Below are 21,259 nucleotides of genomic sequence, written 5' to 3'. Positions count from 1 at the left end.
TTCTCAGAGCTGTTGGCAAGGATGCTGCTCTCTAACTCCTTCTGTCCTTCGCTCAGTTGTCGCCCAAAAGAGCTGGCACCATGACTGTGGCAGTCATGTGCCACATTAGAGGAAGAAGGGGGGTGGCCTTGCAGCACTTGCGGACTCTACCCTGGAGTCAGGCTGCCCAGGGTTAAGTCCTGGCTCACTAGCAGCAAGAGGACAGGTACCAGTGAGCAGGCTTTGCTTCCGTCACTGTGGCACATGTCCATCCGCCAACCCCTGTCATTCAGATTCTCTCTGAATGTGAGGAACTGAAAATGTGTGGCCTTTTAAAATATATATATGGGACAGCTGGGGCTGGGGCTCAGCAGTAGAGCGCTCACCCAGCATGGGTGGGGTCCTGGGTTCCACCCTCAGCACCTCATATAAATGAATGAAATAAAGGTATTGTGTCCACCTACAAGTAAAAAGTGTGTGTGTGTGTGTGTGTGTGTGTGTGTGTGTAGCCACAGTGGTGCATGCCTGAAATCCCAGCAACTCTAGAGGCTGAGGCAGGAGCATCACAAGTTTTAGGGCACTCTGGGCAATTTAGAGAAACTTTGTCTCAAAGAGAAAAAGAGCTGAGGATGTAGCTCAGTGGTAGAGCACCCCTGGCTTCAATCACTTACCAAAAAATAAAGTGTGTGTGTGTGTGTGTGTGTGTGTGTGTGTGTGTGTGTTTGCATACACTAATATCCATAATGTGAAATATGTAGGGCATGAGTTCCTGCGGAAACAAGGACCATGAACTTGTCCCCTTCTTTCTATGTGGCTAAGCCTTGCCTGCCACTTGAGGCAGGACCTGGAGCCTCTTCTCACCTTAGTGGCCTCCTCTTTCCTGTGCCTCAGAAGCTTCCAGAATTTTTTTTTTTTTTTTGTAGTTCTGGGGATTGAACCAACCCCGGGAACTCTACCACTGAGCTACATCCCTAGCCCTTTCTGTTTTATTTTGAGACAGGGTCTCCCTCAATTGCCAAGGCTTGCTACAAACTTGCGATTCTCCTGTCTCAGTATCCCAACTGACCAGGACAGAAGAGGCCGGACGGACACCTGAGGAATTTTCAGGAAGCAGATTTATTTGCTGCAGGGTCCAGAGGGGTTATCGCCTAAAACATCCTCTGAACCTTGATTCTGAAAATTCTTGGAACTTTGTACCCAAGTATAAAGTGGAGGGGTGGTGGGAGGTTTACATTTTTGTTTGAATCTACACTAAAGTATCTTTTTTCTTGAATTCACAAATCCAGCCCCAACACTGAATTTTTTGTCAAAATTTTTGCTGATTTTCTGACAAGAAGAGGAATATATATGTTACTAATATGATGGGGGTTTCTGCTTCGCTACGCTATGGTAAGAAATTGCTTTTCATCCCATTTTTTAGCTTAGTCAGGTTTTACAACAAAAGCAGAAGCGACATCATCAAGTCTGCGGCCAAACTTGGTTTTAGAAAGTCCTAACCCACATGGAGTTTTTTTTTTTTTTTTTAATATATATTTTTAGTTGTTGATGGACCTTTATTCTATTCATTTATTTATATGTGGTGCTGAGACTCGAACCCAGTGCCTCACACATGCTAGGCAAGCCCTCTACCAGTGAGCCACAGACCCAACCCCTGAATTTTTTTTTTTTATTATTGGTTGTTCAAAACATTACAGAGCTCTTGATTTTTTTTTTTTTTTTTTTTTTTTGTACTATGGATTGAACTCAGGAGCACTCAACCACTGAGCCACATCCCCAGCCCTGTTTTGTATTTTATTCAGAGACAGGATCTCACTGAGTTGCTTAGCACCTTGCCCTTGCTGAGGCTGGCTTTGAATTCGATTCTCTTGTCTCAGCCTCCTGAGCCATGGGGATTACAGGCATGCACCACTGTGCCTGGCTTTTTTTTTTTTTTTTTTTATATATATATATTTTTAGTTGTAGATTGACACCATAGTTTTACTTTATTTATTTATTTTTATGTGGTGCTGAGGATGGAACCCAGTGCCTCACACATACTAGGCAAGTGCTCTACCACTGAGCCACAAATTCAGCCCCAACACTGAATTTTTTGTCAAAATTTTTGCTGATATTCTGACAAGAAAGAGGAACATATATGTTACAAATATGGTGGGGGTTTCTGCTTCATTATGGTAAGGGTCCTCTGGGTGGGGGTTTCTGGTCTGCTCCACAAGTATCTGGGATTTCAGATGTGTGGCACCTCCTGTGGCCCAGAACAGAATTTCTTAAATTCCATTGGATGGAGCATCCATCCCCAGGGTGTTTGTTTAAAAACAGATTCCTGCACCTTCCTCAGACCTCCCGAATTGAATCAGAACATCTGGGGGTTCTGCATCTTAACCAATTCACAGGGTGATGCTACTGAGCATCCAAGTTGGAGAACCCCTGTATTTAGAGAAATCCTGACTCTTTGGGGACTGAAAGCTCATTTCAGCCCCTCTTTGGAACAGTGGACCCCAGCCAAGGTGTAAAATGGACAATTTAGCAGGATCCTTCTTCAAAATAAATGTAACTAGGGGTAGAGCGCTCTGGGGTTCAAATTCTGGTACTGGAAAAAAAAAAGTCTACAATAGGTAACTTCTATAGAGACAAAATTATATAAGCACATGGAGGGGTGGAGGATGGGGAAGTGGACACGTATGCTGATGAATTCAGAGTTTCTTTTGGGGTGATAAATATGTTCTAAAATTAGATTGTGGAAATGGGTGAACAACTCTGTAAATGTACTAAAGCCCATTAAAGTGTACACGTAAGTGGGCAAATGTTATGGTATATAAGCTGTATCCCAATAAAGATGTGAAAGGAAGAACAGTTATGTTACGGGACTGGGGCCTTCTGGGAAACTAAAGAAGCACGAAGTCCCCCTTCAAATCCTGATTCTGCAATCAAGTCAGGAAGACTTCAGACATGTTGCTCAGAGGAACAGGCCTGAACTTACTGAAGGGATGGGAAAAGGGAAAGGGGACATGGAGAGGGATACCGAGCCTCTCCTGCACTCCAGTTTTTTGGAGATTCCAGAGAGTCTGCCCAGATCCACCTCTTGGCTTTTGACTGACAGCAGCATGACATCATACTTTCAAGTCCCCGCTGCCATGGCAACCCTAGTCACTTTAGTCCATACCAACAGTTCTAATTGGATTCTTAGCCATGCATTCTCACAGGTTTTATGATCAGGAGGAATTATGCTTATCTCCCTGAGTTTCAGGATCCGGTCTGTGAAAAGGGTTCCAAAAGTCTCCCCCTCAGGGTAATTTGGTTCCTTTATTCAACATTATTTCGGGCCTGCATTTCTCCTGCAGACAACAGGCAGTTTGCTGAGGAATGTGACAGAGCCTGTCCACCTAAGCCAGGCAGGGCTGCAGGGAAATGCTTCTTGGAAAAGAAAGCCTGTGGGGGTCAGTGCAGCGGGCCCTTAACTTTGTGTTCCCACCAAACTTTGTGTTCCCTATTAATCAGACCAACAGATAATGTCAACAGCCCTTGTGGAAGTCAGGAAAGACAATGGAATGTACCTTTTCAAGAGTCTGAAAAAACAGCCACACCCAGCTAAAAACTCATTCAAGAAGGAGGTTTAGGAGTCAGGCATGGTGGTGCACGCAAGCCTGTAATCTCAGCAACTTGCCTGTAATCTCAGCAACTTAGAAGGCTGCTGCAGAAAGATCGCAAATTCAGGCCAGCCTCAGCAACTTAGGGAGCCCCTGAAATAACTCAACCAGGCCCTGTCTCAAAACAACAACAAAAAATAAAAAGGGCTGGGGATATGACTCAATGATTAAGCACCCCTGGGTTCACTTCCCAGTAGCAAAAGAAAAAAAAAAGTCTAAATAAAGTTTTTTAAAAATTTATTTATTTATTTTAGTTTTAAGTGGGCACAATATCTTTATTTTACATTTACGTGGTGCTGAGGATCGAACTCAGTGCCTCAAGCATGCTAGGTGAGCACTCTACCACTGAGCCACAACCCCAGCCCTAAATAAAGTTTTTTTTTTTCAAAGAAAAAGTATGAACATTCGTCACCAGAAACCTCTTCCTATGGAATAATTCTAAAGCAGCAGATTCCAAAAGGCTGAGTTATTCCAGAACCCTGAAGCTGCTTGAGTGCAGCGATCCCAAGTGAGGGTGTCAGAGACAAAGGCAGAGGTTGTGGGTGGCAGCTGGCAGGGCTGGGGAGGACTTTGGCTCTTCCTTTTAATGATATGGGAGTATCTGAGTGGGCTGACTTGGATCTGATACACATTTTAGCAGACTGTTCTGGTACCTGGGCAGAAGGTGCCTGCAGGTCGGGGAGGAGCTGGCAGAAAAAGAAACAAGGAGCCAGGAGAGGACGCTAATCCGACTCGACTGGGAAAGGACTGAGGCGAGGGGTGAGTTTCTGAATCTACTCTGCAGATGAAGCTCACAGGATCTGCTGATCCGTGGAATGAAAAGTGGGAGAAAATTTTAAAGAGGCAGAAGCCTGGAGTACGTCGGGCTCCCAGACTTTTTTGGTAAGGCGGATGCAAACTTCGTCAATGAACGAATGCAAAAGTAGAGGGTGAAAGCCTAGAGGCAGCCTCCGGTCTGGTTGAGGGTGGGTTCCTGAACCTGCCAGGTTTGGATTCAGTTTCCTCTCTGACCTTGACAAGGTCAGAAACAATCTGGAGCCCGCTTAGAGCTCTCCAAAGCTGTCAGCAGTGGTGTCAAACGACCGGGTCTCTGCAAGCCCCGCCCCTCCTGGCCCAGGCCCCGCCCTCACCCCTCAGGCCCGGCCCCTCCCTCCAGACAGGCTCCAGCCCCGCCCTCCAGAAGGCCCCGGCCCCGCCCTCCAGACAGGCTCCGGCTCCGCTCAGACCCCCGTCCTTTGGTCCAGGTCCCGCCCACGATCCCCAGGCCCCGCCCCCGGCGGAGGCACGGCGCTTCGGGTGAGACCGGGTCAGGGGTTTTGTGGTCAGTACGAGGGGGCCGCCTGGATCGGGGAGGCTGGGCGCTGGGGACGGCCGGGCCCGCGGGGGCGGGGCGCGGGGACAGCCTCGGCGCCTCCTGCCGCTGGGGCCGGGCGGGGGGTCCCGGGTGAGGAGACAATTTTCCGGCCCCCCCCGCCCCACTTCCGGGGCCACCACTTTCACTTTCTCTTCCGCCGGAGCTGGTCCCCTGCTTCCGAATGACAGGCGCCTCCGGGAGCGCTGGGGTAGGGCCGCAGCCCCAGACCGCAGGGGCGCCCCTCGGGGACCTGGAGCGCCCCCGCCGTGCGGCGCCGGCGTCCTCTCCCTCCTTTCCCGCCCCGGCCCCGTTTCCTCTCTCGCCCATTGGCTGGGTGCCCCCTGCGCTTTCACCGTCCCGGGTGGGGTTCTGGCCAGTTCCCTGTGCCAGGCCCGGGCCCCGGGTGGTGTGATGCTACCCGGCTACCGCTCGGGACACCAAAGCATGGAAGGGGCTTGGGCCGGCGCCCCTGGCCACCGGCCGAGGCTGAGTCGCTCCTGGTCGCATGCTCTCTCCCAGGTGGCCTGGAGGAAGCATTTCCACGAAGCCACAGCCCCCCTCTGGGGGATGGGCGCAGCCAAGCCAGATGGACGAGAAGATCAAGAAAGGTGGGCACAGAGGGAGGGAGAGGAGGGGGTCCCAGCCTTGCCTGCCCTCTCTCTGCCCACCTGCCCTTCGGTTTCTTCCCTCGCATTCTGGGCCGGCTCTGTGCTACGATAGGCAGTGGGCGGGCACTACCAGAGGACATTGACATGAGACCTGGGCGGGTGGGGAGACGGACCTCAGTGGGCCTATCAGAATTCCTTGCCTCTTCTTTTGCCCAGGCCACCCAACATTGTAGAAGCTGGGCGATTTCTCTGCCCAGCTGCGAACCCTTCCTTGCCCCTGAGTTCTTAGAACCAAGTCCTGAGCCCTGGGTGACCCCCCCACCCCCTCTCCCTGCACTCACTCCCTTGCTGACTGTAGTGGAGCCCCACTGGCTTCTGTTCTGATCCTGCTGCGCCTTCCCTTACTCCTCTCCACAGGAACACCACCCCCTTCACCCTCCACGTCCCCCCTGCTGCTCCTTCTCAGATCTCAGCACCCGTCCCTGATCTCCTTACCCTGTTTATTGCCAACATGCACCACAATCTGATTTCTTTTTTTTGTCCTGTTAAATTTGTTTATTTTTCCCTCTCCTCTGGACTGGCAGGTCTTTGAGGGGAGGGGCCCTGTTTATTTTAACCATTTCCTGGGACTGTGGGTCACACACAGTAGGAGCTCAGTAAATGCTCATCAGATAAATGAATGGAAGTATGGGAAGTCTTGAGTAGGAAGGAAAAATGGAACCAAATGAGCCTAAGTTGGCAGGAGTAGAGAGTGTCAGAGAAGGGACTTTCTTCCAGAGAAAGGGACTTTAAAGCTGGGTAGAGAAGGATATGTAGTAGTTTACCAGGAAGATAGGGATCTGCGTGTGTGCACACGGAGTCACCTTGTTCCTCATCCCCTTCACCCCCCACCTCCCCAAATGTAAACCTGTGCTAACCTGCTTCTATTTTGCTGACAATAGCAGAGGAGATGGCCCTAAGTCTCGCCCGGGCAGTGGCTGGTGGGGATGAACAGGCTGCTATGAAGTGTGCCATCTGGCTGGCAGAGCAACGGGTGCCTGTGAGTGTGAAACTGAAGCCCGAGGTCTCCCTGACACAGGACATCAGGTGAGGCCTGCGTGGTTGGCCAGGGACTTGGGCTTCCTGAACCTTCATGGGCAGCCTATCAAATGTTCTTTTCTTTTTTGCACCAGATATTGAACCTGGGATGCTTAATCACTGAACAACATCCCTAGCCCTTTTGTTTTTTATTTTGAGATAAGGTCTCACTGAATGGCTCTAATTTGCCTCAGCCTCGGGATTGCAGACATGTGCCACTGCACCCTCGAGAATGATTCTTGGCTGGGCACCGTGACCCTCACCTGTAATCCCAGTGACTCCGGAGGCCTAGGCAGGAGGATTGTGAGTTCAGAGCCAACCTCAGCAACTCAGCGAGACCCTGTGTCTAAATAAAATATAAAAAGGGTTGGGGACATGGTTTAGTGGCCAAGTGTCCCTGGATTCAAATACCAGTTTGTCACTGAGATATGGGGCAGGTTATTTTACCTCTCAGAGTTTGCTTTCTCATTTTTAAAAATGAAACAATAACAGTAGTGATAGGGTTGTTAGGAGGTATGTTAGGATATCAGGCTTCATATAATAGAAGAAAAACAACAGTGGCATAAAAAAAAACCAGTTCAAATTTGGAGGTTCTGCTGCTCATGGTCCTCAGAGGCACATCTTTCTTCTGTCTCATTATTCATGAAGTTCATCTCATGGTTCAAAATGACTGTTCCAGCTCCAGCCATTACATCAGGAAGAAGGGAAGACTTCTCTTAAGAATGTAGACAAGAAGTTGCACATACTTCTGCTTCATTCCTAATCTTGTTCTCACAGCCACACTCAGTCTGCAGGGAGGCTGTGAAATACAGTCGGGTATCCAGCTAGACTGCAGGGTTCTCTTAGCAAGGGAAGCAAGGGAGAATAGATGCTGTCAGTCTTTGCCCCAGAGGTTTTAATCTCTGCTGAAACACCAAAGTGTAATCACTCAATAAATGTTGATGTCTCTGATTCTTTTTTTACTGCTTTTTTATTGCTGCCTAGTAAGGTAATAGTGTGTCAGAGTTATGCAGTCATCCCACAGTCGATTTTAGAACATTTTATTATCCTATAAAGAAAACCCATACTCAGCTGGGCATGGTGGCACACACTTGTAATCCTAGTGACCTGGGAGGCCAGCCTCAGCAACTTAGTGAAGCTCTAAGCAACTTAGTTAGACCCTGTGTCAAAAGAAAAAATAAAAAGGGCTGGGGATGTGGCTCAGGGGTGAAGTATTTCTGGGTCCAATTCCCCAGTACCAAAAAAGAAAAAGAAAGTCTGTACTCATTAGTAGTCAGTCCCTCTCCACCTTCTTTCCAGGGCCCTCTATCTCTAGGGATTTGACTATTCTGGAAATTTTATATATGTGGAATCTTACCACAGGTGGTTTTTTGGTCTGGCATCTTTCACTTAACATGTTTTCTAGATTCATCTATGTTTACCATATGTATCGGAACTTTTTTCTTTTTATTGCTGAACAATAATCCACTGTGTGGACAAATCACTTTGTCTTTAGCCTTTAGTCAGTTGATGGCCATTTGGGTTGTTCATACTTCCTGGCTGTTATGAATAATGCTTCTGGAACGTGTGTGACCAGGTGGACTTGTTTCTGTTTCTCTTGGGATTACCTCCCAGTGGCATTGCTGGGTCACAGGGTAACTTCAAGTGGCTGCACCATTTCACATTCTGGCCAGCAGCGTGTGGTTTTGGTTATAGCATCCTCGTGAGTTTGAAGTAGTATCTCAATGTGGCTTTGACTTGTAGTTCCCTAATCATTTGTTAACTAATGATGTTGAGCATCTTGTCATGTGATTGTTGGTCATTTGCATCTTTTCTTTGGATAACTGCCTATACAGGTCTTTTGTCAGCTTTTTGTTGTTGTTTTATTGTTTCATTTTGGTACTGGGGATTGAACCCAGGGGGCACTTTTCTACTGAGCTACACCCCAGTGCTTTTTATTTATTTATTTTTCATTTTGAGGCAGGGTCTCGTTAGGTTGCTTAGGGCCTCACTAAAGTGCCCAGACTGGCCTCAAACTTGTGATCCTCTGCCTCAGCCTCCCGAGTGGCTGGGATTACAGGTGTGTGCCACTGCACCTGGCTTCTGATTCGTTCTTGCTATCCTTGCTTTGCAGATGTAATGTGTTCCCAAGTCTGAGGGTGCTCATTAGATTGTTCTGCACTTTACATCATCTCTGTTTCCTTTGGAGTCAGTTCTGGTTTTTCCTATTAGCTCTTCCTTTTCATATTTTTAGTCTTCCAAAAGTGTTTGAGGATCCTTGAGAAAGTTGGTATTTATAATATCAGGCTGAGGTTCAGTGAAAGAGTGCTTGCCCAGCATGTGGGAGGCCCTGGGTTCTGTCCCCACTACTGCAGACAACAACAAAACCACTGGAATAGGGGCTGGGGTTTGGCTCAGCAGTAGAGTGCTCACTCAGCACATCTGAGATGCTGGGTCCATCCTCAGCACCACATAAAAATAAATAAATAAAGGTATTATGTCCAACAACTGGGGAAAAAAAAAGCACTGAAATAATGGTGTTTGGCCTTAAATCCTGCCTCTGGCAGTCATTCCTTGTACTTTGGCATAGTTACTGTAACATGTTTATCTGTGGAAAAGAGACAACGTACTGCCTGTGAGCTCCTTGAGAGGGTTAAGAGTCAGTAGGCACTGGGCCTCTGCATGTGGTAAACGACCACTGTTGGAGGTTTGGCTGAAAGGCCTGGAGAAGGGATGGAAGAGGCTGGAGAAGTGGGGAGGGCAGTCCCCGTGCTGCCAGTTGTGGCTCAGGCTAAGTGCTGCCTGGGGCTGGTGGAGGGACTTTGGCTGTGGCCCTAATAGAGGAGGAAGCAGAGGGACCCGGGAATCCAGGGGAGTCTCCCCAAGACCGTGAGTGGACATGCGAGCAAATGTGTACACGTCCTAGCTGGTGGCCATGGCTGACCTGTGGTCCCCCTCTCCCCTCCAGGCTGTGTGTGAGCGTGGAGGATGCCCAGATGCACACCGTCACCATCTGGCTCACTGTGCGCCCTGATATGACCGTGGCCTCCCTCAAGGACATGGTGAGTGAGGGGCTGGTGGGAGCCGCTGTGGGGCCTGTTTCGCGGGCCTCTCCTCACCTCAGCCCTCCTTCCTCCCTCCCCTCTCTTGGCCCCTGCCAGGTATTCCTGGACTATGGCTTCCCACCCACACTGCAGCAGTGGGTAATTGGGCAGCGGTTGGCACGAGACCAGGAGACTCTACACTCCCATGGCGTGCGGCGGAATGGGGACAGTGCCTACCTCTACCTGCTGTCAGCCTGCAACACCTCGCTTAACCCTCGGGAGCTGCAGCGGGAGCGGCAGCTGCGGATGCTGGAAGGTGAGGCCCTGGCCCAGGCAGTGGGGTGCGCACAGGGCCAGGCTTACCTGAGGCCATAGTGAGCAGGGCACAGTGCCTGCCTGGATGGGGGGTCAGGGACTCCCAGGACAGAGACGTGGGCAGAGAGCGCTACAGGGAACCCTCTTTAGAACATCTGGTGTGGGGCAGGGTGGAGTTCTGCCTTGGCCCTGGCATTTACCAGAGCTGTGTGACCTCGGGCAGGTTCATTCCTCTCTTTGAATCTTCAGTTTCTATAATCTGTAAACGGAGTATGGTGATAATTATAACTAGTATTTATTCTAAATTTCTTACTTTTGCAGTATTTCATAACTACAGAAAAGTTACAGAATTGCACAAAAAAATTACATAAGTTCCAAAGTACTTTTTTCCCCTTGGTACTAGGGATTGAACCAGGAGCACTTTACCATTGAGCCACATCTCCAGCCCTTTTTGAAGACAGGGTCTTCCTAAGTTGCTAAATTGCTAAGGCTGGTCTTGTACTTGCAGTCCTCCTGTCTCAGCCACCCGGGTTGCTGGGCTTACAGGCGTGCGCCACCGCACTTGGCTTTCCCAAATATGAACACTTTACCATGTTTGCTTTGCTTTATCATTCTCTTCTAAATATAAAATGGTTTTAATTTCTGAACTATTTGAGAATAAGGGTCAGACATGATGTCCCCTTCCCCAAATACTTCAGTGTCATTTCTGTAAATAAAAAGGTCATTTTCTTGTGTTACCACGTGCAGCTCTCCAATTCAGAAATCAGCATCTATGCAGTACAGTCAGCCCCTCTCAGGTTTCACCAGTAGCCCCACAGATATCCTTCATGGCAAAAGAAGCAGTCCCATCCCAACCCTCCTCCTGTGGCTCTCCCTGGTTCCTGACTCCCCTGAGCTGACTGGAGAAGTCTGGCGCCATTCCTTCTTTTTCTCTAGTTTCTTCACAAATGGATCCCTGGGTCTTCTGACAGGCCTCCTTAGAGGGGACCCTGCGGCTCTTTAGGTGCATCAGGAGGCCCGAGTCTGGAGCATCATGGGTGGGGTAGGGATCTAATCCCTGGGGGAGCTAGAATGACAGGACAAGGCTGGAGACAGGTCCAGGGAGGAGAGAGGCTGAAGGTGGGGTGCCTGGCTGGCTCAGGGTGTGGACAGTGGGTAGCATGGATCCTGCCGGCCTTCCTCCTCTGCAGATCTGGGATTCAAGGATCTCACGCTGCAGCCAAGGGGTCCCCTGGAGCCAGACCCTTCCAAGTCAGGGGCCTCCCAGGAGCCTGGCCAGCAGCCAGATGCAGTGCCCGAGCCCCCACCGGTAAGCGGCAGTCCTGTGCGCCCTGCCTGCCCCACCCGGTCTGCCACTCTGTTCATGGCTCTCTGCTCCCAGGTGGGCTGGCAGTGCCCTGGCTGCACCTTCATCAACAAGCCCACGCGACCTGGCTGCGAGATGTGCTGCCAGGCGCGGCCAGAGACCTACCAGGTTCCCACCTCTTACCAGCCGGACGCAGAGGAGCGAGCGCGCCTGGCCAGCGAGGAGGAGGCGCTGCGCCAGTACCAGCAGGTGGGCGCGCCAGTCCCGGGACAGACTCCTGCCGACTGGACGCGGGAGGCCTAGGCCAGGAAGGGAGCCCCCTGCCCTCCTGACCTCGCTGCCAGCTGTGGCCCTTCACTTGACTGTGCGCTGCCTGTCTCTGAGGTCACCCTGTGGCCGGGACTCTGCTTCCTGCTGTGGAGCACATCCAGTTTCTTCATGTGCTCCGTCCCGTGTGGGCTGTGTCTCCGTCTGCACTTTAACAACCTCCCATGTACGCAAGTGTCCCTGCTGTGACCTCAACATTTTTGCTGTGACCTTGAGGAGGCCTGAGCAGGGACCTCACCCCTATCCACCTGTACCCTCACTCCTCCCAACCTTGTCCTCTCCTGGCCCCTCTCCCCTCGCCTCTGGCCCCGCCTACCCGTCCCTGGCCCCTCACTCTCCCTGGGGGAATGACTGCCCTCCAGGAGCCCCCTGTGGTGACAGCACTGATTACCTGCCCCGGTTCCCCTCTCCCTACCCGCACAGCCCCTGCCCCACCCTGGCCATCACCCCACTCAGGTCCCATCTGTAGCCTTGCTTGGCTCCCGGCTTTTCCGCCCCTTCCTAACTGACCAGACCCCACCTGTGCCCTCTGCGCCTCCGCCCCGCCCTGCTGCCTGGCAGGACCTCAGACCCCGGCCATGTCCTTTCCGCCGCTGTTCCACCTGCTTCCCAGCCTGGCCACGCCCGCCCGCCCTGCCCCTCTCCCTCACCCTGCCCCCACCCTGGTCTCACCACCCCTAAGACCCTGACCCGCCCCGTGGCCCCCGCTCGTGTGCCCAGCGGAAGCAGCAGCAGCAGGAGGGGAACTACCTGCAGCACGTGCAGCTGGAGCAGCGGAGCCTGGTGCTGAACACCGAGCCCGCCGAGTGCCCCGTGTGCTACTCGGCGCTGGCGCCCGGCGAGGCGGTGGTGCTGCGCGAGTGCCTGCACACCTTCTGCAGGTGCGCCCCGCCCCCACCCAGGGGCGTGCGTCCCTCGCAGGGCCGCCAGTGGGTGGGTCTGTGTGCTTTCATTTCCTTGGACACCCGCAGAACCTTCCAGGTAGGCCCTGTCTCCCCAAGGGCAAAGGAGCAGTGGGAGGTACAGAGAGGCCAAGCGACTTCCCCAAGGCCACACATGAACTCAGGCATTCTGACTGCAGACTTTCTGCCCTTACTTTAACCCCAACTACCCAGGCCCAGGTGAGGGCAATGGACCCCTTCCCCCCCCAACCCCCCGCAGCTTGTATCAACTCTGGCCTCTACTGGCGAGCGCTACCCCCCACCCCACCCCAATCGTGGCCCTTCCACCCCTGGGCTGGGAAAACGTGTTCGTTTGCCACGGTGGTCATTGCTAGAGCTGTACTGAGCGCCAGGTCCCCTCTTCCTCCTGGAGGTGACATTCGGGGAGGAGGCCTATCTTAATGGATAATTGCTGGCTGAGCAGTGGGTCATGAGCCCTGCTTGGGGACGGTCAGGACGCCTCTAAGGAGCGTCCCTGGAGCAGAAGATTGGGCCCAGGCTTGGACCTCGACCTCACTTGTCTCAGGAGACCTGTGTGTCCAGAGGAGAGGGACAGAGGGGTTGGGCTTCCCAGGGCTCAGCCAGCACATGGGGGTTTGCGTGGGTGCTGGAGTGGAAGGGGTGGGGAGCTCCTGGGCACTGACACTGTTGCTGTGCTGAGAGTGGACTTAGGGGCCAGGTGGGGGCAGGGAGGAGGCTGTGTCACCAGGTGGAGTGATGGGGGCCTGGGTCAGAGCAGCAGGGAGAAGCCGGTCGGCTGGATGGACCGAACTCGGGTGTTGAGGAGAAGCCCAGCTAGGGCCCTGGGGTCAGGCTGCGCCATGGGAGGGGTGGAGTGCCTGTGGGCAGTTGTAGGACCTAACCCTGTCCCCCACCTCCGCCAGGGAGTGCCTGCAGGGCACCATCCGCAACTGCCAGGAGGCTGAGGTCTCCTGCCCCTTCATCGACAACACCTACTCCTGCCCGGGCAAGCTGCTGGAGAGGGAGATCCGGGCGGTAAGGCTGGGGGCAGGAAGGCCCCAGAGTCCTTGGAGCTGGCCTAAGCTGGCTGACACAGGAGTGCAGGTCTCAGTAGACATTTTTCAAGCGCCTCCCCCACGTTGGGCGCTGGGGTCCAACCAGGACAGGATTTGGGGGAAGTAGCTAAAACTGACAGTTGTAACTTTTCCTTCATGAAGGGAAGAGAGCGAGCTGTTGGAGTGGGGAGCTCTGGGCCCGGGGGCTGGGTGTATGACCTGAGTTCCTTTCAAGAATTGTGGAGATTGTGGTAGAGGGTGTGCATGAAGAAGTTAGAGTAGACTTGGCACATGGCAAGCCCTTGTATCAGCTGGTTTTTGCTGTGTAACAAGTCACCCCAGATTTAATGGCTCCCAACAATTTAAGTGATCAGTTGCAAGTCAGTGATTCCAGTTAGGCTGAGCCGGGGGTGCTTCTTGTCTGCGCTGGGCCAGGCTGCTCTTTTCTGGGCTTGACAGGTGGGCCACTATGGTGGACTGGTTCATGTGGCTCCTCTCCACCTGCAGGCTGGCAGGGCTCACTTGGTGGTTCCAGGGCTCCAGGAGCAGCTGTGGGGGGCCTGGGTGTGGGAGTGCTTTTGAGTCTCTGCTCTCTTCTGCCTGCTGTCCCTGTGGGAGGGGACATGAGCAACAGCCTAGCACAGTGCTGTGGGGGCTCCTGTGTGCGTGCTGCTGCTCTTGTGGTTCAGGTTATTAAGGGGTCAGTTTCCCCCTCTGGCTACTGATGACTTGAGCAAATCCTTCCCTCTTCTGGGCCTCCATTTCCCCATCACAGTGTAAACTGTTGGGCTTGATTCACCAATTTCAAATTGCAAGAAAATGGCCTTCTCAGAATCGAGCGTCTGGGGTTTGCAGGCCAAAACATGGAGGCAGGGCCAGAGGTGCCAAGGGCCAAATGGGAGATGCTTCCCAGACATGCACATAGCACCCCCGTTTCTTCCCATCCCAGGACATCCTCCAACTGCATTTTGTCCTGTTTCCTCCAGTATTTCTGGCAGACATGTGTTTTTTTTTAACAATCAACTTTAGGGCTGGGGATGTGGCTCAAGCGGTAGCGCGCTCGCCTGGCATGCGTGCGGCCCGGGTTCGATCCTCAGCACCACATACAAACAAAGATGTTGTGTCCGCCGAAAACTGAAAAATAAATATTAAAATTCTCTTTAAAAAACAGATGAATGGGTAAAGAAAATGTGGTATATATACACAATGGATATTTACTCAACCATAAAAAAATAAAATTAAAAAAAAAAAAAAACAATCAACTTTATTAAATTATACTTAGTTACAATGTACCCATTGTAACTGTGCAGCTTGATGAGATCTTTTTCTTTTCTTTTCTTCTCTTCTTTTTCAGTGCTGGTTATCAAACCCAGGGCCCTTCCCAGGCTAGGCAAGCTTTCTACCTTAACCCAGAGCCCTCACCACCAGCCAGTCGAGATACAGAGCAGAGGCCCGATTCTTACCTCATTGTAACTGGCAAAGACGCAACAACTTATTATTTTGCTAAAGAATCTTACATATAATACAAAAATGTTATATAATAATCATTTCCTCTGTCTGTATGACATTGATTTGTATGTGGGGGACTGAACTTGGAGCCTCATACATGCTTAGCAAGTTCTCTGCTAAGTTGTATCCCCAGCCCAAACTGGTATTTTTTTTTTTTTTTTTTTTTTTTGCAGGGGAGTATCAGGAATTGAATCCAGGAGGGCTTAACCACTGAGCTACATCTCCAGCCCTTTTTATTTTTTAATTTCAGACAGGAGTCTACTAAGTTGCTTAGGGCCTCATTGAATTGCTGAGACTGACCTCAGACTTGTGATCCTCCTACCTCAGCCTCCCAAGTTGCTGGGATTACAGGTGTGCACCACCATGCCTGGTGCAAATTGTTTTTTTTGAGTATGATGTACCAGGATACTAATTTAACTATGTTGCCCTTATCATTGCTTCTTCTTCTTCTTATTTTTTTTTCTCATGGTACTAGGTGTTGAACCCAGGGCCTCCTGCATGCTAGACATGTATTCCACCATCTAATTACATCCCTAGCCCTTTTAATTTATTTTCATTTTTGGTTTATTTATTTATTTACTTACTTTGATGCCAGGGATTGAAACCAGGGATTTTTAACCACTGAGCCATGTCCCCAACCTGTATTTTTTATTTTGAGGCAGGGTATTGTTTTTACTTATTTATTTATTTATTTATTTTGAGATATTATCTTGCTGAGTTGCTGAGGCTGGCCTCAAACTTGCTATCCTGCGTCAGTCAGTCTGCTGAGTGGCTGAGATCGCACCCGGCGCCCGGCTTGCATGCAGCCTTTAAACACTAGAAGGGTTACAGGAGAAAAGTAGTTGGGACTGGGTTGACTGTATGGGCTGGGGCTTCCTGGACGATATTTGGTGGCACAGAGGGCCATCTGTCGGTATTCTGAACCCCAAGCACAAGGACATGGTGTGTTGGCAGCTCCTGAGCCCCGAGGATTACCAGCGGTTTCTGGACCTGAGCGTCTCCATTGCCGAGAACCGCAGCGCCTTCAGCTACCACTGCAAGACCCCAGACTGCAAGGGCTGGTGCTTCTTTGAGGATGATGTAAATGAGTTCACCTGCCCTGTGTGTTTCCACGTCAACTGCCTGCTCTGCAAGGTGCGTGGTCCCACGCTGCCTCCTCCCCTGGTTCTGTGGAGGCATCAGAGATCAGCGCCTGTTCCCATGGGGAGGGAGCAGCGATGTTGGTCTGGGAGTTGTGATGAGGAGCTGCATGTCGCTGCCCTGACCCGCGAGGCCAATCCCAGCACTGACCCCAGCACAGCCTAGTACTGATCCTGATCCTGGACCACGTCCTGGTCCTGGGCTGAGTTCAACTTTGGCCCTAGTCACAGACTGAATCCTGGTCCCGTATGGAGCCCTGACCCTTGCGATCTCCAAACTTGGCCCCAAACTCAGCTCAGGCTCTACATTGCACACTTAACTGGTCCCATGCTAAGCCAGACACCGAGACCCACCCAACCCTGCCCCATCCTTCCCCAGGCACATCCCAAGGCCTTCAAAAATTGCCCATGAAAGTGATGAGCAGGCAGACAGGCAGAGCCCAGGCTCAGACTCAGGCTTGGCAAACGGGGTCTCCAAGCAATGGACCTCTGGTGGGGGCAGAGCCAAGCAGAGACCGAGGGACCTTCTTTGGTTGTGCTGAGTAGTGCTTCCAGTGTGAAGCCCCGGGAACTCTCTCTCCTGGACCCCCCCACCCCACCCCCGCAGGCCATCCACGAGCGCATGAACTGCAGGGAGTATCAGGACGACCTGGCCTTGCGCGCTCAGAATGACGTGGCAGCCCGGCAGACCACGGAGATGCTGAGGGTGAGCAGGGGCGGGCTGATTTCTGCTCTGGGGGCTTCTCAGAGCTGAGTTCACAGATCCCTGGAGATGCAGAGCTCCCTTCTGTCAACTCCCATCCCAGGATGGGCCTTAGGCCCTGAGTCAGGTGGTGAGCAGCAGGAGCAGGGTCTGGCTGGAGGCAGGGGACCTCTGTGACAAAGGAGGCCAGAGAAGTTCTTGGAGGGCGCTGGAAGCATCCAGGGGTGGGCGGGGCAGGCGGCAGGCCCCGCCCACTCACCCTCTGCTCCAGGTGCTGCTGCAGCAGGGCGAGGCCATGCACTGCCCGCAGTGCCATATTGTGGTGCAGAAGAAGGATGGGTGCGACTGGATCCGCTGCACCGTCTGCCACACCGAGATCTGCTGGGTCACCAAGGGCCCGCGGTGGGGCCCTGGGGTGAGTTGTCCAAGGAGCAGAGGCTTGGGGGTGGGGTGGGGAGAGTGGGGCTTGCCTGGGAGAGAGGCTTGGAAAACTATAGCCTCGGGACTGTGCCAAGCCCCACATGCTAGACAAGTGCTCTGCCACCGAGCCCCAGCCCGGCCCAGGAGAGGGTTTTTTAACTTTTTTTTTTTTTTAACTGAACACAGGCAGGTGTGTGCTACCATTGAGCACATACCCAGCCCATTTTTTTTTTTTTTTGGTACCTGGTTTTGAACCTTGGGGCTCTTTACCACGAAGTTACATCTCTAGCCCTTATTATTTGATTAGAGAGGGTCTCACTAAGTTGCTGAGGCTGACCTCGAACTTATGATTCTCCTGCCTCAGCCTCCTGCATTGCTGGGATTACAGGCATGTGCGACTGCACCTTGCTTTTTACACTTTAAAAATTTTTTTAAAAAAATTTGTTCTGATTAGTTACACATGACAGTAGCTTTTTACATTTTTATTTTTTAATCATTTATTTTTATTTATTTATTTGTTTATTTTTAAATTTTTTAGTTGTAGATGGACACAATCTTTTTTTATTTGTTTATTTTTACGTGGTGCTGGGGACCGAATCCAGGGCCTCCCGCTTACAAGGCAAGCTCTCTACCACTGAGCTACAACCCCAGCCTATTTATTTTTACTTTAAAAATATTTATTTATTGGTACTGGGGATTAAACCCAGGGGTGCTTAACCACTGAGCTACATCTTCAGCCCTTTTTATTTTTTATTGTGAGACAGGGTCTCACTAAGTTCTAAAGCTCTTATTAAATTGCTGGGTCTGGCCTTGAACTTGGGATCCTCCTGCCTCAGCCTCCTGAGTCACTAGAGTTATAGGCATGTGCCACTGAGCCCAGCTACATCTTTAAATGGTGTAAACAGTACTGAAAGCACACAGTATTTCATGATAGGTGAAAAAGATATGAAATCTAGGCTGGGGAGTACCTCAGTGGTAGGTGCTTGCCTAGTATATGTGAGGCCTTGGGTTCAGCCCTGATCACTCTGCAGAAAACAGAAAATTAGGTGAAATCCAGATTTCAGTGTCCTCAGTATAGTTCTGTCCGAGGCCAGCCACACTCTTGTCCTGGCCTCCGGTCTCTGGCTGCTTTGGTGCCCCAGGGGCTAACTATATGGCTGCCAGTGCCCAACATCGGGCCTTTACAGGAACCTTCTCCCTCCCTGTTGCAGAGGACAGTGGGAAAGTGCAGTCGGGAGTCAGGGCGCCTCCTCCCTGGCCCCCCACACTGGGCACTTCTCTGAGGCTCAGCTTCCTCCCCTGGGACAACTGTGGAGCCTCAGGCTTGTCAAAATCAAATGACAAAGGCATTTGCTAGGTAGAGTGTCCCCTGGGAGCTCTCTGCTGAAGTCAGCTGTCCTCACTGGGGATGTTCCTGGAGTTGGGGCTCATGTGGCACACAGGAGACACAGACGAAATGGAGGGGTCTGCCCGCTCTCGCACCAGCGCTGCCCACCCGGATGTGCCGTACTGTCTGAGTCTTTCCCACCCTGGGTCTGTGGCAGACGGACACGACTCTTGTAATAGGGGAGCTGCAGAGCCCAGAAAAGGCCTGCATGACCGCCTCTACCAGGTGGCCTAGCCAGGAAGGCCGCCCAGGAGGATCTTCGGGGGTGAGGGCCCGAGTGGCAGGTGTGCTCAGGTGGGCCTGAGGGAGCAGCACAGGCAGGCTGTCCTTCCTCCCTGTTCAAAGGCACTTCCCTCTGTCCTCTAGGGCCCTGGAGACACCAGCGGGGGCTGCCGCTGCCGTGTGAATGGGATTCCTTGCCACCCAAGCTGTCAGAACTGCCACTGAACCCAAGATGGTGGACCCAGTCCCACATCCGGAGGCAGTTGTCGGCAGGGCTGGGCTCGGAACTTGGCTCTGATTTCTGGGCTGCAAGACCGTTTTGTGCTTTGGCCAAGGCAGAGGCCCTGTGGGGATGGCTTGTTTGCGACAGGTGGTGTAGAGGCCCCACCTGAGCCTGCTGTTAGATCACCTGTGCCCAGTGCCTTTATCCTCTTCCTGCGGGCTTGCGGCCCATCCCTCGCCTCGTCCCTGCAGCCCAGACCTTCTGGAAGGGGCTCTGTGAGCCACCGGCACCCCCACTCCTCGCCTGCAGGTCACCAGCTAGCCACAGCTTGCCCCTCCACTTTGGCTTTCTGGGGTGAATTTGCTCTGCCTTTGCTGTTGGAGGCTCGGAGCTGCTGAGACCAGGCCAGCTGAGAGCACAGCCCTCTGGTCTGACCGCCACCATCTCCCTCTGTTGCCTGCATGAGCAGATTAAAATGCTTTTCCAGGAAGGGTGCGTGTCCTGTCCTTGAGAGGGAGTGTCATGGGCCAGGGTCCCTGAGGCCTCTGGGAATGACATGAAGAAGGTAATCTGTCAGCCGTTTTCAGTGGTAAGAAGAGGCTGTGACTCAGTGCTGGGACCCTGTACCAGAGCTGGCATCTCTGTGCCCAAGGACACAGTGGGCCATGGGGGACTTTGGGGGGAGGGAGGCTGAGGCCGGCTGGGGAGTCTTGCTGGTCCCCCTTGACCTCTCAGTGGAGAGCCAGCGGTGGGGAGCAGAGATTTTGGGGTGAGGTTGTCCATCCTAAATTTATTCTTTGGTACTGAGGATTCTAGCCCAGGGGCAGTTTGCCATTGAACTTCATCTCTAGCTGCTGAGGGTGACCTTGAACTTGTGATCCTCCTGCCTCAGTTTCCTGAGTGGCTTGGGTGATGGGCATGTGCCACTGTGCTCAGCTTGTCCATCCTAATTTTAATGTCTCAGGCAAGATGGCAAAGTATCGACCTAGTGATATTCATTAGTACCCACTCTGCTGGTCATATTAATAAAGCAGGGTCCGGGGATGTCCATTTTGTGCATTCTCCTCCAAGCTGTGACCCATCCCCTATTGAGAGCTGGTTATTAATGCCCAAAGCAGTCTCTGCCACAAATGTGATCACGAGGGCAGGCAGGGGGTGCCTCTGCTGCTCCGGGCCTGACTCCAGGCTTAGATGCTGGGCCTGAGGATGTTGGGGGAAGGGTTTATTCCACCCTTGAATAGGCACTGCCACCGTGTCTGGATGCCCAGAGCAAAAGGTGACCCCAGGCAGTGAGCAGACACCAGAGAATATGGGTGGGTAAGTGCCCCTGGCTTGCCGGTGTGGGTGCAGGTCACTGACTCTGGCTGGCGGTGGCTGGCAGCCTCCCCAGCCCTGGGGGAGGATCAGGCAGAGCTGGCTCCAGCCCAGCCTGCAGGTGCCTTTCAGACTGCCATGACCTCTCTCCACAGACCCAGCCCCAGGCCTGGGCTTCCCCCTCCCCACAACCCCCACACTTCATGGTCAGCTTTGTTGTGCCCTGGCTACTCTCTCCTTGGCCTTGCACATTGGGTGGGGTTTTTTGAAGCCAATTGGGTGTCCAGTAACCAGTTCTCCAGCTCTCTGGAGTTCGCATCATGACCTCTCCCCCTTGGGCTCACTAATGTTCACAGGGAACACTGGATTCAGTGACCTGCAGCTAGAGGTGACCAGAACAAGATGGGGGTGAGCCTCCATGTCCCTGCAGTCATGTGCAGTCACGACCCCTGCATATCCATGTACTCACCGGCCAGGCAGCTCACAGAACCTCATTTGGTTTTTCATAGATTTCCCCCCTCCAGCCCCTAGGTCAATGTAATCACTTGGTGTTTCCAGTGACCAGCCCTGTCATGAGGCCATTTAGGAATTTCACTTAGGTCACCTGGTTAGCATGAACTAAGGTGAATTTATTAAAAATGATAGACATTCCTGAATCATCTACTCCTTGGCAATTCCAAGGGTTGCAGGAACCCTGGGTCAGGAACCTGCACAAAGACCACATAACTTACACCACACACACCCTTTCTTCA

The 21,259-nt window shown here is 52.2% G+C and overlaps 1 protein-coding gene across 4 annotated transcripts; it reads left to right on the top strand.

Moving 5' to 3' along the window:
• Positions 1–4,817: 4,817 nt before the first annotated feature.
• Positions 4,818–19,683, top strand: Rbck1 (RANBP2-type and C3HC4-type zinc finger containing 1). Of its 4 annotated transcripts, none has more exons than XM_076851656.2 (13): positions 4,818–4,919; positions 5,497–5,585; positions 6,527–6,671; positions 9,610–9,703; positions 9,803–10,001; positions 11,191–11,309; positions 11,382–11,555; positions 12,354–12,514; positions 13,459–13,570; positions 16,054–16,233; positions 16,846–16,944; positions 17,213–17,356; positions 19,115–19,683. In XM_076851656.2, exons 2-13 carry the CDS (start codon positions 5,564–5,566, stop codon positions 19,193–19,195), a joined length of 1,530 nt encoding a protein of 509 aa, XP_076707771.1. In that variant the 5' UTR covers positions 4,818–4,919; positions 5,497–5,563; the 3' UTR covers positions 19,196–19,683. The 4 variants fall into 4 exon arrangements, with proteins under 4 accessions (XP_076707771.1, XP_076707770.1, XP_076707769.1 ...); XM_076851655.2 differs by having other exon boundaries at positions 4,822–4,944; XM_076851654.2 differs by lacking the exon at positions 4,818–4,919 and adding an exon at positions 4,961–5,185.
• The last annotated feature ends 1,576 nt before the right edge of the window (positions 19,684–21,259 follow it).

Source organism: Callospermophilus lateralis, chromosome 3 (assembly GCF_048772815.1).
Source record: "Callospermophilus lateralis isolate mCalLat2 chromosome 3, mCalLat2.hap1, whole genome shotgun sequence".
NCBI lineage: Eukaryota > Metazoa > Chordata > Mammalia > Rodentia > Sciuridae > Callospermophilus > Callospermophilus lateralis.
This window is presented reverse-complemented; position numbering and strand designations above follow the sequence as displayed.